Source organism: Amphiura filiformis, chromosome 5, assembly GCF_039555335.1.
Source record: "Amphiura filiformis chromosome 5, Afil_fr2py, whole genome shotgun sequence".
Lineage (NCBI taxonomy): Eukaryota > Metazoa > Echinodermata > Ophiuroidea > Amphilepidida > Amphiuridae > Amphiura > Amphiura filiformis.
Genome location: NC_092632.1, coordinates 9,753,511 through 9,768,821, shown reverse-complemented (window position 1 = coordinate 9,768,821; position 15,311 = coordinate 9,753,511). Strand labels below are relative to the sequence as shown.

The following is a 15,311-nucleotide window of genomic DNA, read 5'->3' as shown; positions in this document are numbered from 1 at the left end:
CACGATATAATACAAATTTTATGACAAATTATTAAAATTTGATATTTTTCAAATTTTTGATATATAACAGTCCTCGAAATAAATCTAATGATATATTCTAAAAGTGTATGTAGCTGGGAGGAAAAGCCGACGATCAATTGAAAATGTTGACCTTTTATGGTGAAGATATGGATTTTTGTCCCAAAAAGACCTATTTTTTTGGTGTTTGGGGAAAAAATCCATATCTTCAATACGAAAGGTCAAATTTTTCATCCCACCTACATACACTTTAAGTATAAATCATCAGATTTATAAAGTTTACTTCAAGTACTGTTAAATATCAAAATATCAATTTTGATGATTTGCCATAAAATGTGTATTACATTGCGAATTTCAAAAATCAAAATTATTTGATACCAGAAGGACATTCTTCGTATTCAGAATGCAATTCGATATGTCTGATGTGCTCTAATGTCCCACAATAAATACTGTCCAAACGTTCATACCCCTTCCCTTAAGTGCAACAAAATATATGACATATAGAATATATGAACCTTTTTACACCGAGAGAAGTTGACTTCAATACGCACCTTTAGGTTTCTCTGCCGGATGTCAATTTGTACCCAGCATTGTGGTTTGAGAACTGCCCTTCTGGCAGGTACACATTTTACACACCACTTACTATAAATCTACTAGTTAATTTTATTAGAATGCCTAATTCAGAACAACAAAATTGATGAAGTTTTACAGAATACTGATTGAGGCTTTATTGCAAAATTATGTAAAAATAAATAAACCTCCCATGCAAATAATCATCCTCCTTCTGATTCATCTATCAAGGACATACTCTAGCTATAAATAGTATAAAGTAATGAGAGGTGAGGAGCCACTCTTTAATTTTGTTTGGGCCAGTACTGCAGAGTTGAGTATTGTGAAATCAAGTGTACTGAAGCATTGAAAAATTTTATTTTAATTTCTTAGAAATATATGTAACAGGTAGATCACACACAAACCCTGCAGCATTTGTGACAGGATTAACCCCAATGACCAACTCAAAAATGAATTTACTGAGCAAAATGAAATTAACCATTTCTGAATTCTTGATTGCACTGTTTATTTGCTCTACATGCAAACAGTTTCCTTATTACTAGTTTCATCGCCTTTGTACCTCAAATTAAAATCTTCTTAATCTGAAACTGCCAACTTTTTTCATAGATAAAACTGACTACAGAATGGTCCAAGTAACTATAAGGTCTTTGAACCTCTGGAGTCTGGAATACAAAATTGCACATTAGGTTGTAACATCATTTAATAAAGTAGAAATCATAGGACCCTGACTGACTACTCAAGCATAGTATTTATTCTTGTATTTAATAGTAGTTAAAAACCTAGTGTCTATTGACATGCATATTGCTGGGATGAAGTTGTCCAAGGACACTAGCTATTCATTCCTCCACATATTTCATTTTACCGGTTGTCACGTTTAAACGTTTCACCCACAGCAAAAACTGATCAGGGTTTGGATGCACAATGATAACAATGAATTGCACTAGACATAGCCCCATTCACAAATTATGCCACCTCTCCATGAAGCAGCTAGTGAGTGAAGCAAGCTCCTATTAGCTGTTGGGCTGTATCACATGCCACATGAGTTTGCACTGAGTACGATATTGCTGTATCCATATTTTTATTAATATAGCATACTAACTTTGATTAATTGTCATTCCTGAGTACCATACCCTGTTCCCAGGCCTCATCCATGTATCTTCTCCTTGAATGCTAGACATATAATGTACAGGTGATTTCCCCCCGATTCAGGTGATTTCCCCATATTCTACCTACATGTAACCTCAGAACAAGTAAAAAAACAAGGGACCTACAATTTTTTCTTATGAAGATGACACATTAAAGCTCCTCAATCATTCAAAGGATCAACACAACCCTCTACACAATTTTGTATAAATGATATTTGAAAGTTTGTTAATGAAGTTCCCTGGAATTTTTTTTAAAAGAAAGTTTAAATAATCAAAAAAAAATTGTGTAGTGAACCTTTTGTGCAGTAATCAATTGAATACCTGAGTGGAAGAAGGGCCCAACTCCATCAAAACTGTTTTTGAGATATTAAGAGGCTCATAGTAGAAGTAATTAAGTTTCTTACCAGATTCTATAGTCTGTGCAAGCAGTTCTGGTCCTTCATATGGTGTAGTATTAGATGCCTCTGTTTGTTCTTCTTCTGCATCTTGTTTGAGGCATTCCTGGGCTAGTTGCATGGAACTCGTCATACTCATACTACTCCACATAGAGTCACCCATAGTAGTGCCAGCTCCTAGTGTTGAAGATATTTAAATGATATTTTGCTTAATTATGTTTTACAACAGCAAATCAAATATATCGATCAAAAAAGCCCTAGTACAAATCTGGCAGGTGCAAAAAAGGGGCAAAAATATGGGTGAGGGTGAGCGTGACTCACTGGTTAGAGTTTCTCACTTCTGGTACATAACATCCCAAGTTCGATTCCCACCGGTGGAAAACTTGATGGGATATTGACTTGGAAAAAAAGTCAAAATCTAATTGGCAACATCCATAGATTTAATAAAAATTTCCACTCCCCCACAGTGTATTTAGATTTGGGTATTATGAACGAACCATGAGAGATTTCTGTCCTTCAGAGGGGATGTTAAAGATGTTAAGTTTCAAGTCAAGAAGAGTAAGGTGTTCACCCCTGACTATCCCAACCTGTCCTGGTTATGCAAATGAAATAAGCTTCATAAAAGCTTTCTTGAGTTATCCAGAGTTGTCAAACCCGAACAAATCAAATCAAATCAAACCTAAAGGTATCCTCTACTATGTCATTAATTTCATTCAAATTTGATCTTTTTTAAATTTCATACAACTTGAAAAAATGCATTCATTTTTGCATTTGGTAAAATACTCCAAAACAATATAATCCAGATGTGATCATACATACTGGCCAAATTTAAATTTTTTTTTTGTTCTTCTTCCTCATTTTCTGAGGGCTTTGCATATTTTACTGACAATTTTAGTAATACAATAATGTACACATAGAAATTGATGTCCTTGCAATTGCAACATTGACAATTTGAAGACTGTCTTTATGTCTGGATATATATTCCTCATATGCTTACTTTAAATTCAAAATCTTTTCAAGTGCATCAAACTATCATTTGTCATTGTATCATTAACTCATTAAACATTGTTGCTATTATTTTTCATTGTGTTATTAATTCAGAATATATTCCTGTTTTCTGATCTGTGTGAAATGAAGTTGGGCTCAAAGAGAAACTTTATCCAAAGTATTGCATTTGAAGAATTTCCATCCATATTGTAATAAACTTCTAAGTTACTATATCTAAAAATAAGACTTTAATTACAAATTGCCTGCAGAAATCTACCTGCTCACTGCATATAGTAACAACAGGAAAAAAAAGTGACAAGCAAACCTCCATTGAGAGTATCCAAACTAGTGTCTGGCTTACCTGGTGTATCCAATCTATACTTAGGTTGTATAGTGATTTCCAAGCCTTTGATTTCCACTTTGCTGTTGGCTGTGAGCAGCGAGGACCATGGGATCTCAACAGATATGCTGTTGACAGACCCATCACGAATTTCCACTGGGGCACCAAAACTTTCCAGTACCTCATTCAGGTTCTGTTGAAATGGACAAAAAACAGGAAACATTAATATTTACTTTTTTTAATTGAACAGTATAAATCACAAACAAGCAAATATGACTAAATTAACTATGAATGAAAATTCTCTAGCCTGAAAAATCAAAATGTGAGTGAGGATCTGGGTGGAGATAAATTATCTTGACACAGACCTCCTTTCCCATGTTAGATTTAGATTGATCACATTGGGCTATTCCAGCTGAAATCCATACACCCCTATAGAAGATATGCCCTTAATCTTCCACACAGGGAGTGTGAATTTCAAATTGGGTTACATGAATGGGCAACTCCATTTGAAATCTATTCCCCCTGTGTGTGGGTGACTATAGAGGGTTCGCAGATTTCAAATGAAAAAGCCAATTGACATGATAAGTGTATGGCTTGTGCCAACTTTGCTATGATGGAAAGTGGAGAAATTACATGAAATGGGACAATATGATCTTCAGTAACACATGTAAAACCAGGGATATGGTAAAACACACCAAACAAAAGCATTCAAATACGGAAACCCCAACAATACACCTACAATAGATAGGAATACTTATTCAAGCACAATTTGAAATTATTTCCTCTTGGTGCTGGATCAAGAAACACTTTGACAATAATGATTAAATCAGATAAATTTGTAGAATTGCTTTAGCTTTGATCATTCATTTTGGTACTGTTCTAATCTTATCTTAACAATCACAAGTGGGAATTATAAGGCTCACTTTTTTTTAATATGACATTCCTTGTACAAATGTGTGTATGTCATAATGTCAAGCTTGGTGTGCTGTATTATGACGTTTCCACTAAAGTACAAAATCAATTTGACATGATACACTACAATTTACAGTTGAAATGGATGCAATACAGGAACAAGATCATTAAATTGGGAAGTCATCACTATTCAAAGGATGTGTGTATGAACGTGAGCATCACTACATACAGGGCCATTACAATATTATTCATAGTTTACACCAAACTTTTTCATTTTTCTAGAGGGCATCAGGACGGGGCTTTCGAACAGTGTCTACAGGGAGATAAAATTTGGTCTTTCTCTATTTTGTATAATTGGGGGTGGGGACATGGGTCTGGGGTCTAATTTGCCCTTGTCTCTTAAAATTATGCAGTGCAGCATTTATAAACAGTATGAACTGAATATTTTACATCACTAAACAGCACTTTTTCTTGGCATAAAAGTTAGCAAGTGACAGTGACCTCAAACTTATCACTTTCACAGAGATCATGATCAACTTCTGGCTGGCGGGCAACAAGTGTAAGGTGTTGAGTTCAGAGACAGAGAGTTGACTTGATATCACCCTATAGGTCTGTACCTACTGTTTGACGTAAGACGTGGAAATACTACTACACCAGTACTAGTGTGAATGAATTGTGGGAAATACTGTACGGGTACTGTATCTTCTCTTGGAACATCATCCATATGACATAAATGGTAGGTAATATTGACTTTTCTTCTTCAAAATATCCTTTCATATGTTAGGCTGCTATTCAAGGTTTCAATTTGAACTAACTGGGTTGTTTTACTTTTAAGTTGTTTTGGTGTGTGTATGAGGGGGCTTTTTTTGAAAACATCAGCAAAATAAGATCAGAAAGAGGGAGAGGAAGACCATGAATACAGAGGAAGACACTTATTTCCTAAGTTACATATATGACCCACTTCTGGAAAAGAGACTACACACAACTAGAAGTCAGTTTCCCGGGAAAGTGAATCAGATGTTCAGATCTGATGAAATCCTCCGATGAGTTGGAAGAAATATTAGGAAGTAAAACCTTACTGGTTTTGTCAAGCAAAAAATGTTATTTGATTAGCTTATATAACATTGTATGGGACAATGTACAGAATATATTGCTTTCACAATATGAAATCAAAATGTTGGTACATTGTACTTTCTAACAAAATGGTAATGAAGTAAATGAACCATTCAGTGTCATCAGCAGTTGTAAAGTCTGTTTTATTACTTTCCTCAAATCAGAGCAACACAATGCATCTTATGAAATTTAATAGAGGACAAAGAAACCTGCAATGTTTTCAAGGTTCACCAAATCACTGTATTGTTCTTTTACCTTGATTACATTATTTTGACAACTCTGTTGTGTTGCAACAAATTTTTATTTTTTTTATTTTAGTGAATTGTTAAAAATAAATTTAAAACACTTTATTTTAAATGGAAAAGTTTTACATCAATATGTACTACATAGATTAACTTCATAAATGACATATGCATTTTGGTTACTCAATCTTAGCTTTTGCCAATGAATCAAGGGTGAAATTTAATTGGTATAAATTATTTGGGTGTATTACATTTATTATGTTATTACAATTTTGTGGCAGAGAATATTTAACATACCGAAAAAATTCACATACAAGTACATGTGGCAATAATAATATACATGTGATAATATGTAGGTATTAATTGCCACTGGGTCCTATTAAGTATATAAAGGAAACACATATTATGAAAACATTAGTTTCCTGAATTAAAAATAAATTTGTGAAAATAACATCCTTCTAAAAAAATAAATGGAGAGCTTTTGTAACATTTTCTTGCTTCATGAAACATTAACATTTAAAACAGCTAGCTCATCAGTCGTCTGCAACATACATGTAAGGAAGCATCACAGCAACTCATGATTGTTCTGGTATCATTTTATGGTGAGTTCAAACACATTCCCAGTATACTCTTGGTAATCAGATTGGTCTATCTGCTTGTTATTACAGGTGAAATATCACCCATATTTTCTATTCTTCAACATCTATGGTAAATATCCATGTTATTTCAGGGCCATAGCCCAAAATAACTTTCATTTCACCATTTCTTTATAATCATCATTTGTTAAATTTCTTTATAATCATCATTTGTTAAATTTAACTGTTATTTCACCACATTCATTTCAAATTATTTAATGTTACAACTTACATATTATTTCATTATATAGCTTATTCATTCATTCATTCATTCATTTACCGTACATGTATTCATTCATTCACAAATGCATTCATTTATTCATTCATTTGTTCACTTAAATTTTTATTTCTAGTATCAAATTTTATTATTTCAAATTATTTGATAAATCAGTTACCGTATCACATCATTTACATTTAGGGTGGTGCAATAATTATGTGTACCCTGGGGGGTGAATTCTCAAAATGGTCTGCAAAAATTGACCCCCCCCCTTTTGACCTGCCAAAAAAATGCTTCCCCCCTTCTGGCCTGCCAAAAAATCTTTGCCCCCCCTATAATTCACACCCCCCAGGGTACACATAATTATTGCACCACCCCTTATAATTCATTATTTATTCATTCATTTAGAAACGTACAATATTTATTTGAATATTCATTTTATAAATAAATAAATAAATGTTGAATATGTTAGCTGCCATACAATGCCCAAGGCATGCTCATACCTTTGGGCGGCGCTCAATGGACATTATTCCTAACAGCTCCCCATTTCACCCCTGGGTAGAGAGAGGCAATTGAGGTAAAACACCTTGCCCAAGTGCACAACACGATGGCACTGCCGGGGCTCGAACTCACAACCCTCCGATTGCGAGGTAGAGCCTGTACTGCTGTGCCACTGTGCCCTCGGTATATTCACTATTGGTAATGTTGAGTATTTGACCTAATTATCCCCACGGCTTAAAATTAAGGTACTCTTTTTTCCCATTTTTGCTGTTTTTGATACACCAAACGAGATACTCAAGTGTAAACACACCAGTACACACACTAATGTTGGCAAAAAAAGTGCCAAAGAAGAACTCTGCTAAAAATGTAGCACAATCACAAAATTTCAACATTCCCATTTATGGACAATTGAGAAGTGAGAAGGTTGGTCAACTGATCTGGTCACTAATAATGTAGCTGTGAAGGTATGATAAGACAGGGCCAAGTTTGTGATGCAAACATTTACTTTGGGAAGGTTTTAAAAACAATAATCAGCATGATATAATTTGCGCTAAAATGAAAGACAGTTTTAGTATTGAGCTGAAATGTACGCTAAGCACAACTTAGTATCATTACTAAGAGGATCCAGATGACTTAAGGGGGTACTACACCCCTGCAAAATTTTGTGTCTATTTTTGAATTTTTCTCAAAACTTATAGCGCATTGGTGACAAGCAGGCTCTGGGTGACAAGTAAGATATGTATGGTCCTGTGTCACAACCTGGGGTACCTTTGTGTTACATAGTAAAAAAATGAAATATTTCAAACATTTTACCTACACGTCTCATTTGAAGTGGTTCATCCTCCTGAGCATTTTGACACCTTTTGTATGGAAATCGATTAAAAAATGAGAGAGTGCGGGCAAAAACAATCACAAAGTAGGCGGGATTTAACCCCACCTCTTTTTTCCACATTTACAATCATTCTGAGCAAGTATGTGTCTTTAAAATAACCTTCTGTATTTATTTACTTGGTTTGGATGTCTTGGAGTTCATTTAGACATTTTTTTACTAGATTCAAATTTTTAATGGGGGTTTTAGATCAAATTTACGATACAAATCCCTCCTCCTAATCCTCAACCACCCTTGGCACATTTCATACCAAACGTCATAAGAAAATTTTAAAACAGGTTAAAAACATGAGTAATATAGAATAAATTAGCCTCAATTTAAAACCTAATTGAATCTTCTAAGTGAAGGAATACTCAAGAGACAGTGTTTTGAAATCCAAGCTGCACATCAAAATGTAACAAAACCACCTTTTTGGGTACCCCAGTATATTACACAGGATCGTATATTATAGGGGCAAGGACTACAACTACTGCACTGGAAATTTTATTTCAGCACAGACAACAGTTGTGGAGTTACAGTCAAAAATGAGGGAAAACCAATATTTGATCAATAAATCAATTGCCTTGAGTTGCTAAATTTTCAGTGCAGTAGTTGTAGTCCTTGCCCCTAAAATATACATATCTTACTTGTCACTAATGCGCTATAAGTTTTGAGAAAAATGCAAAAATAGGCACAAAATTGGACAGGGGTGTAGTACCCCCTTAAAATTTATAAGTATTTATTCCTTGTTGATGTTCAAGCAAAATATATATGGGTTATCTCAAGTTCAAGTTCAAGTTCAATTTTATTAAATACAATCAGGCCTTTGGCCCATAGTATTACAAAATATTTTGCATTATAAAGCATCACAAATACACAAACAACACCACAAATTATTTTAAATAATTATATAACTTGTATGAGAAAAACAGTATACTGATGAATAATTTTTACATGTAAAGTATTACCATTAACATGATTAAGTTTTAACTACACTATTTCTTAGACTGAATGCATGATAAACAAATGCAGCTAAGCTTGCCAAAGTGTTCGAATCTTGAGTATTTATTAAAGAATAAAACTTTTGACGAGTTGGACGAGTCAAAACCCAAACAGGCAGGTATCTTAAACGCAAGCTGGTGAAAAAATTGCAAATGAGAACAAAATGGAATTAGTCCTCGATATCCCCTGTTTCACAAAGGACACAAATGCGACATTCTCTATCAATATTTTGAATTCTACCCGTCTCAATAAATAATGAGTGACTCGAACACCTCAACCGGCGAAGGGCTTTTCTATGAGATGAAATTTCAACAGAAAACAAATATATTTCAGGATTAAGGAGAGTTTTGAATTCTCGGTATGTACATAATTTATCAAGTGTGCAAACATCGGCGAACCACTCTTGCCTGGCTGTGTCTCTTAACCTGGTGGAAAAGGATATTAAAAAGTTTTCAACAGAACCAATATCTTGAGTAATCCAGACAATACCAAACCCATAATTAAAAAGTAAATTTTTAATTTGAGTAACCCAAGTAATATGACCCTGGTTATCAAGTGCATACAACATTTTGTAACATTTGTATGGGTAACGGTGATTTGACATACATAATAGTTTACACCAATAATTAATACAACGGTAGGCATTCATTACAAAGAGTGGAAATCTGCCACATTCTCCTAAAACAGCAACAGTTGTTGTCTTGCTGCCGACACCCAGATATTTCTTACAAGCCTTTACATGAACCCTCTCGAGATGCGTATACATGTAAGACTTGTAGCCCCATAATTCTGATCCATAAAGAAGAACGGGCAATAAAGACGAATCAATTATCTTAAAATAAGGAATAAAAGGCAGACCACCAACTTTATATGAAATCCTCTGATTGCAGCAAGTGTTTTCTCACCTTGCTGGGCTAAAATTGAAGTTGCTTTACGCCATGAATTACCTGTGGAAAAGGTTATACCAAGATACTTATATGAACTAACACATTCAATCTCATTACCATTCAAAACCATTTTTCATCACGCCTCAAACGCCTCCTTTGCGAAAAACAATAACCTTTGTCTTATCCATATTTACAGACATTCCCCACTCTTTACAAAATGTTGAAAGTGCATACATGTATATGTGTTGTCTCAACCCACTGGGATCATCTGACAATAAAACAACATCATCGGCGAACATGAGAATTTTAATTTCTTCATCAGCAGACAGTTTAACTCCTTTACCTCTATACTGGAAAACTATATCTTTCAACAATGAAATAAAAATAGAAAATTGTAATGGGCTACACATACAACCTTGTCGAACACCCACAGGACTAACAAACATTTTACTAATACAATTACATGACTTTACGCACGCACAGACCATCTTAAACATGCTTTTGATTATATTTAAAAAATTTCCACGAATACCAATAGAAAAAAGTTTGAAGAAAAGTTTATCTCTTGGAACAGAATCAAAAGCTTTTGAAAAATCAACAAATAAGCAGTAACATTTACCCCGTTTTTTACTGAAACACTTTTGAATAATACTGTGAAGCACAAAACAATTATCAATGGTGGAATATCCTTTACTTAAAACCTGCTTGACACTCGGGATTTTATTGTTTACATCACACCATTCAGTTAACCTTTTGTTTAAAATACCTGTAAATATCTTACTAAATACATTTAACAAAGATATACCTCTGTAATTTCCTGGATCAGATGTAGGCCCTTTTTGTGCAATGGAATAATCATACCTGTTGACCATGCTTTTGGAAAATAGCCAGAAGATAAGATTGAATTAAATAATCTGGTTATGACAGGAAAAGTAGCATCAATAGAATGTTTAAAAACTCAGAGGGAATACCATCAATACCGCATGCTTTATTACTTTTCAAACTACCAACCATATACTTAACCTCATCCTCTGTTATATCGTTATTTAATATATCACAATTAAGACCTTGTGCAGAAACATCAATATCTTTAAATAATTCAGTTACGTTATCATCAAATGAGAACATGTTCATATCAATATTACATTGAAATACACTTTTAAAATAATCATACCATCTTTGCATAGAAATACACGGCTCAGTACGGGCGTCCTTTCTCAGATATTTCACAACAGCCCAAAATGATTTTTGATCTTTGCAATCATTAATAAGTTTATTTCTAAGAGCCTTTTGGTACTGATATTTCTTTATTTTACACATCTGTTTAAACGATTTCTTGCAAATAATGTACAAATTCAAGTGATCAACTCATGCAGAATTTCTGAAAAGACGCAGAGCCATGATCTTTTGGCCTTCAAGTTTTACACTCGCTGTCAAACCAAGGTTGTTGCACTTTAGCATTTAGGCGCTTGTTATTGTTTACACGCATAGCATCACCAGCACTTTATCTCATCTATGTATATTGTGAAGGCAAAAAAAACTAATTCTTTCAATGCACTAGGACAGATTGATACTTATTTAGAGCCTTAATTATGCTCTGATGTTTTAAAAATATTACATTTGTACAAATAACAGGAAACATTCTTTTCCTCTGTTTCCATAGGAATTTCACTTGAAAACTCACTAACATTTTTATGTGTAGCATACACATAATTGTGCAAAAACAATTATGGCTTTCCCTCTGTTTTCAGGCCATTCTAGGGCAATAAATAGGCATAGCCAAATGTGAGGGGGTCACATGCTGGAACCAATCACAGGCCTCATTTCCAGGGAGTTAGCCATCTTTTCTGAAACCCTTCCCACAGAAATTCACAAGCTGTTCAAGAATAAGAATTCCACTCAAATATGTAATGTCCATTCCAAATTAGGCAGTAAATCCAAACCATAATATAAGCACAGCGACTGTGCACATGTGTATCTCAAATTCATACATAACCTAGAAATGTTAGGTTTCGGAAGGTCGTGGGTTCGATTGATTCCCATGCCGGCACATTCCCTTGCTTTTTTTTTCAAGTTGGGTTGTGTGCCGGTTGGGATTTGTGTTTATCTGTTGTCATGTTTAATTGCAACACTATAGGTTGGTAAACAGTTCATTCTTACATGTACCAAACCCTTAAGGGAAGGGGTATGAATGTTTGGACAGTATTTATTGTGCAACATTTGAGCACATCAGACATATCGAATTGCATTCTGAATACTGAAGAATGTCCTTCTGATATCAAATAATTTAGATTTTTGAAATTAGCAATGTAATACACATTTTTTATGGCAAATCATTAAAAATTGATATTTTTTATATTTAACAGTACTTGAAGTAAACTTTATCAATCTGATGATTTATACTTAAAGTGTATGTAGGTGGGATGAAAAAGTTTACGATCAATTGAAAATTTTGACCTTTCAGATTGAAGATATGGATTTTTTCCCAAAACACCAAAAAAAAAAATAGGTCTTTTTGGGAAAAAATCCATATCTTCAAAATAAAAGTTCAAAATTTTCAATTGATCGTTGGCTTTTCCTCCCAGCTACATACACTTTAAGAACATATCATTAGATTTATAAAAATTTATTTCGAGGACTGTTATATATCAAAATTTGAAAATATCAAATTTTAATAATTTGTCATAAAATTTGTATTATATCGTGAATTTAAAAAATGAAAATTATTTGATATCAGAAAGACATGCTTCATATTCAGAATGCAATTCGATACGTCTGAGGTGCTCTCATGTCCCACAAAAAATACTGTCGAAATGCCATAAACGCTCATTCTAGATCCCTTAAGAGCTACAATGTAGGGGTAATCCTATTGGTTTCGAATATAGATTACCTTACGTACAATAAGTACATGTGCAATGTCAAATATCGTCCCAGCTATGCATCCATGTAAAAAATGAGAATATTTTTTTGGTACACACAAATTGCATTGTGGTCCTGATATTGCAAACAGCGAAGGTATATAGTGAAATTCTTGGACCTATACCACAATGCACTGAGTGACAGCGTGGGAAGTGCTAAATAGGTAACCACAAATTGGGTTTTTTTTTCACAATTTTGTCGGAAATACATCGATTTGGAGGGTCAAATTTCAGGATGGTAATGAGAAAAATATGATCTATTATAACTTGGGTATAAGCCCACCCCCCTAGATGGCAGATTTCACTTCAAAAATGGGGTGGGCTTATAACCGGGGAGGGGCTAGTACTTGAATTTAGAAATAAGAAAAATCATCCCCATTTGTATATGCCCAATGTACCAGTAATTTCTATCATCTATGTCAATTTCTTAAAATTCTAAGTGTGGAATGTTAATTATCAACTGATATTTTTTATTATTTGTTCTTAAATGCCAGAGAAAAGCATAGATTTGATTTAAGAACTTGGCCAAAATTTAGTACTGGGCAAGTCATACTTCAGTATGACTTGCCCTGAACGTCCATATATGTTCGGAAGAGACGGATACATTGCATGAGAGCCTGCCAATTTAAGCTCCCTATAATATCAATTGCACATAACATACGAAGTCACAAACTTACAAACTTCAATATGCACTTCAAATACAGCAGACCAGCTGTTAATTATTACCGATCCTGTAGAATAACTTACATAATCGTCCATTTCATGGAATCCCGTTGCTCAGAATTGCCAATTTCATTTTTATCTGTCAAATGCGCTGTGAATGTGCTCCATTAAATCACAGCCTCGTGGCCCTGGGGCATGACATCATCGTGGACGATGCAAAATTTCCGACGGGCGCCATATAACCCGTATTGATTGGTTGCAAAAGCCATTCTTTGAAATCGTAAGCCAATCAATGAACGCGACGGCCTTTTACGGTATTAATTAATGTGACTCACCAGTAAAGTACGTCTAACCTGATTGGTTTACAAAACTACTTTGATAATTGCTAAGCCAGTCAGCGTGCTCGATGCAACAACCTCGTAGAGGTTTTCGAGAGGCGAATTCACATGGTGATCCAGCGATCGAGTATAAATTAAGGTTGACAACTGCTCTCGCGCGAGATCGCAGGTGCAATAACAATATATGGACACAATCAGTGACATTTACACAATGGAATAATGAATTATTTATGACATGCATCGGCTGGATTTTACGATCGAGGTAAGGTTTTTGGCCTGTCCCTGCGTGAATATCCTTAGTTTTCAGCATCAAAGATACTTGCGATGACCATTTTTTTGCGTTCACTTTGATAACAGGTAACTTTTATAGGTCATAGGTAGAAACTATAGTTGTACAATTTGTACGAAATATACATTTTGTTATAGGCCTAAAATGTTTACAAAAATATATTGGCCCATACGTTGTGCTTGTATTCAGTTGTTCGACGTATACATTTAACGGGCAGTTACACGTGAAACGTTTAAACGTAGGCCTACATTTTTGTAGACACCCCTAATACAAGTAGACATACACTTGACCCAAATATAATTTATTTTTGTGATGAGATATTATATACCGGTACATTTGAGATATTCATTTGAGATACATGAGATATTCATGTGCATACATTTGTGCAAGAGCCGGGCATACACAACGTTCATGCCCGGCTATTTCAGCGTGACGATTTTGGTATAGAAAAAACGCATCTTAAAAAAGAATCTTACTTCTTATATTTTGTTATTATTCGATGAAAAACAATCACTGAATGTTTGGGAATGTATGAACAGGGTTTATTCATAGAATTTAGGGCATGATCATTGTTAAACAATCGATCATGCCCTCAATTCTATGAATGAACCTGTAAATATTGAATTTTAGAGGGATTTTAATAGCAGTTCCATATTACAAATAAATGTATTGAAAAGCTGCTCTATCATGAAACTATGCCATTTTGTTTTGCAATTGAATCATCAAAATAAAAAAATGTTGGCTGAATGTTTTAGATGAAAGTCAATCTTTGACAGGACCACTGAAGATGTAACTTTGGTATGTTTATGGACATGCATGCATGATGGAAAGTGCTATATAAACAAAAAATTCAGTTTGGCTTTCTTTCAGGGCTTTATTTTATTTATAGTTTTTATCAAATTAAAGTTGAATTTGATATATGAAATATGGTTTGATGACCCATTTGATTTCGCCATTTATACCTAATTTAAACCGTCAGCATGATAATCTTTTATAAAAATACTACATACCCAAACGTCCAATTTCACATCTTTGACTGTTCCAGTCCCACTGTACAAATCTACACTCAGCTGATCGAGAGTCAATTTCTCCTCGAGAAAATTTCCCACATAGTGCTGCAAAAGATACCTGCAGGCTTTCTTTTTAATGTAATCTGGCCACGGGAAACACCAAGGCATGGTTGGATTCTAAACACACCACGTTTTATTCTAAATAAAGTAAAATATTTGCAAAATTATGTCACTTCTTAGAAAATTACACCATTCGCAGGA

The 15,311-nt window shown here is 34.2% G+C and overlaps 1 protein-coding gene across 1 annotated transcript in view; it reads right to left on the bottom strand.

Moving 5' to 3' along the window:
* The window catches only part of LOC140151993 (autophagy-related protein 2 homolog A-like), a 54,684-nt gene extending 39,373 nt beyond the window's left edge, over nucleotides 1-15,311 (bottom strand). Inside the window, exons 1-3 of the mRNA XM_072174295.1 lie at nucleotides 15,051-15,311; nucleotides 3,477-3,648; nucleotides 2,138-2,305 (exon numbers count right to left, since the gene is read on the bottom strand). Of these exons, the coding sequence (XP_072030396.1) occupies nucleotides 2,138-2,305; nucleotides 3,477-3,648; nucleotides 15,051-15,218 (508 nt within the window). The 5' untranslated portion in view covers nucleotides 15,219-15,311. The remainder of the gene's footprint in view (nucleotides 1-2,137; nucleotides 2,306-3,476; nucleotides 3,649-15,050) is intronic.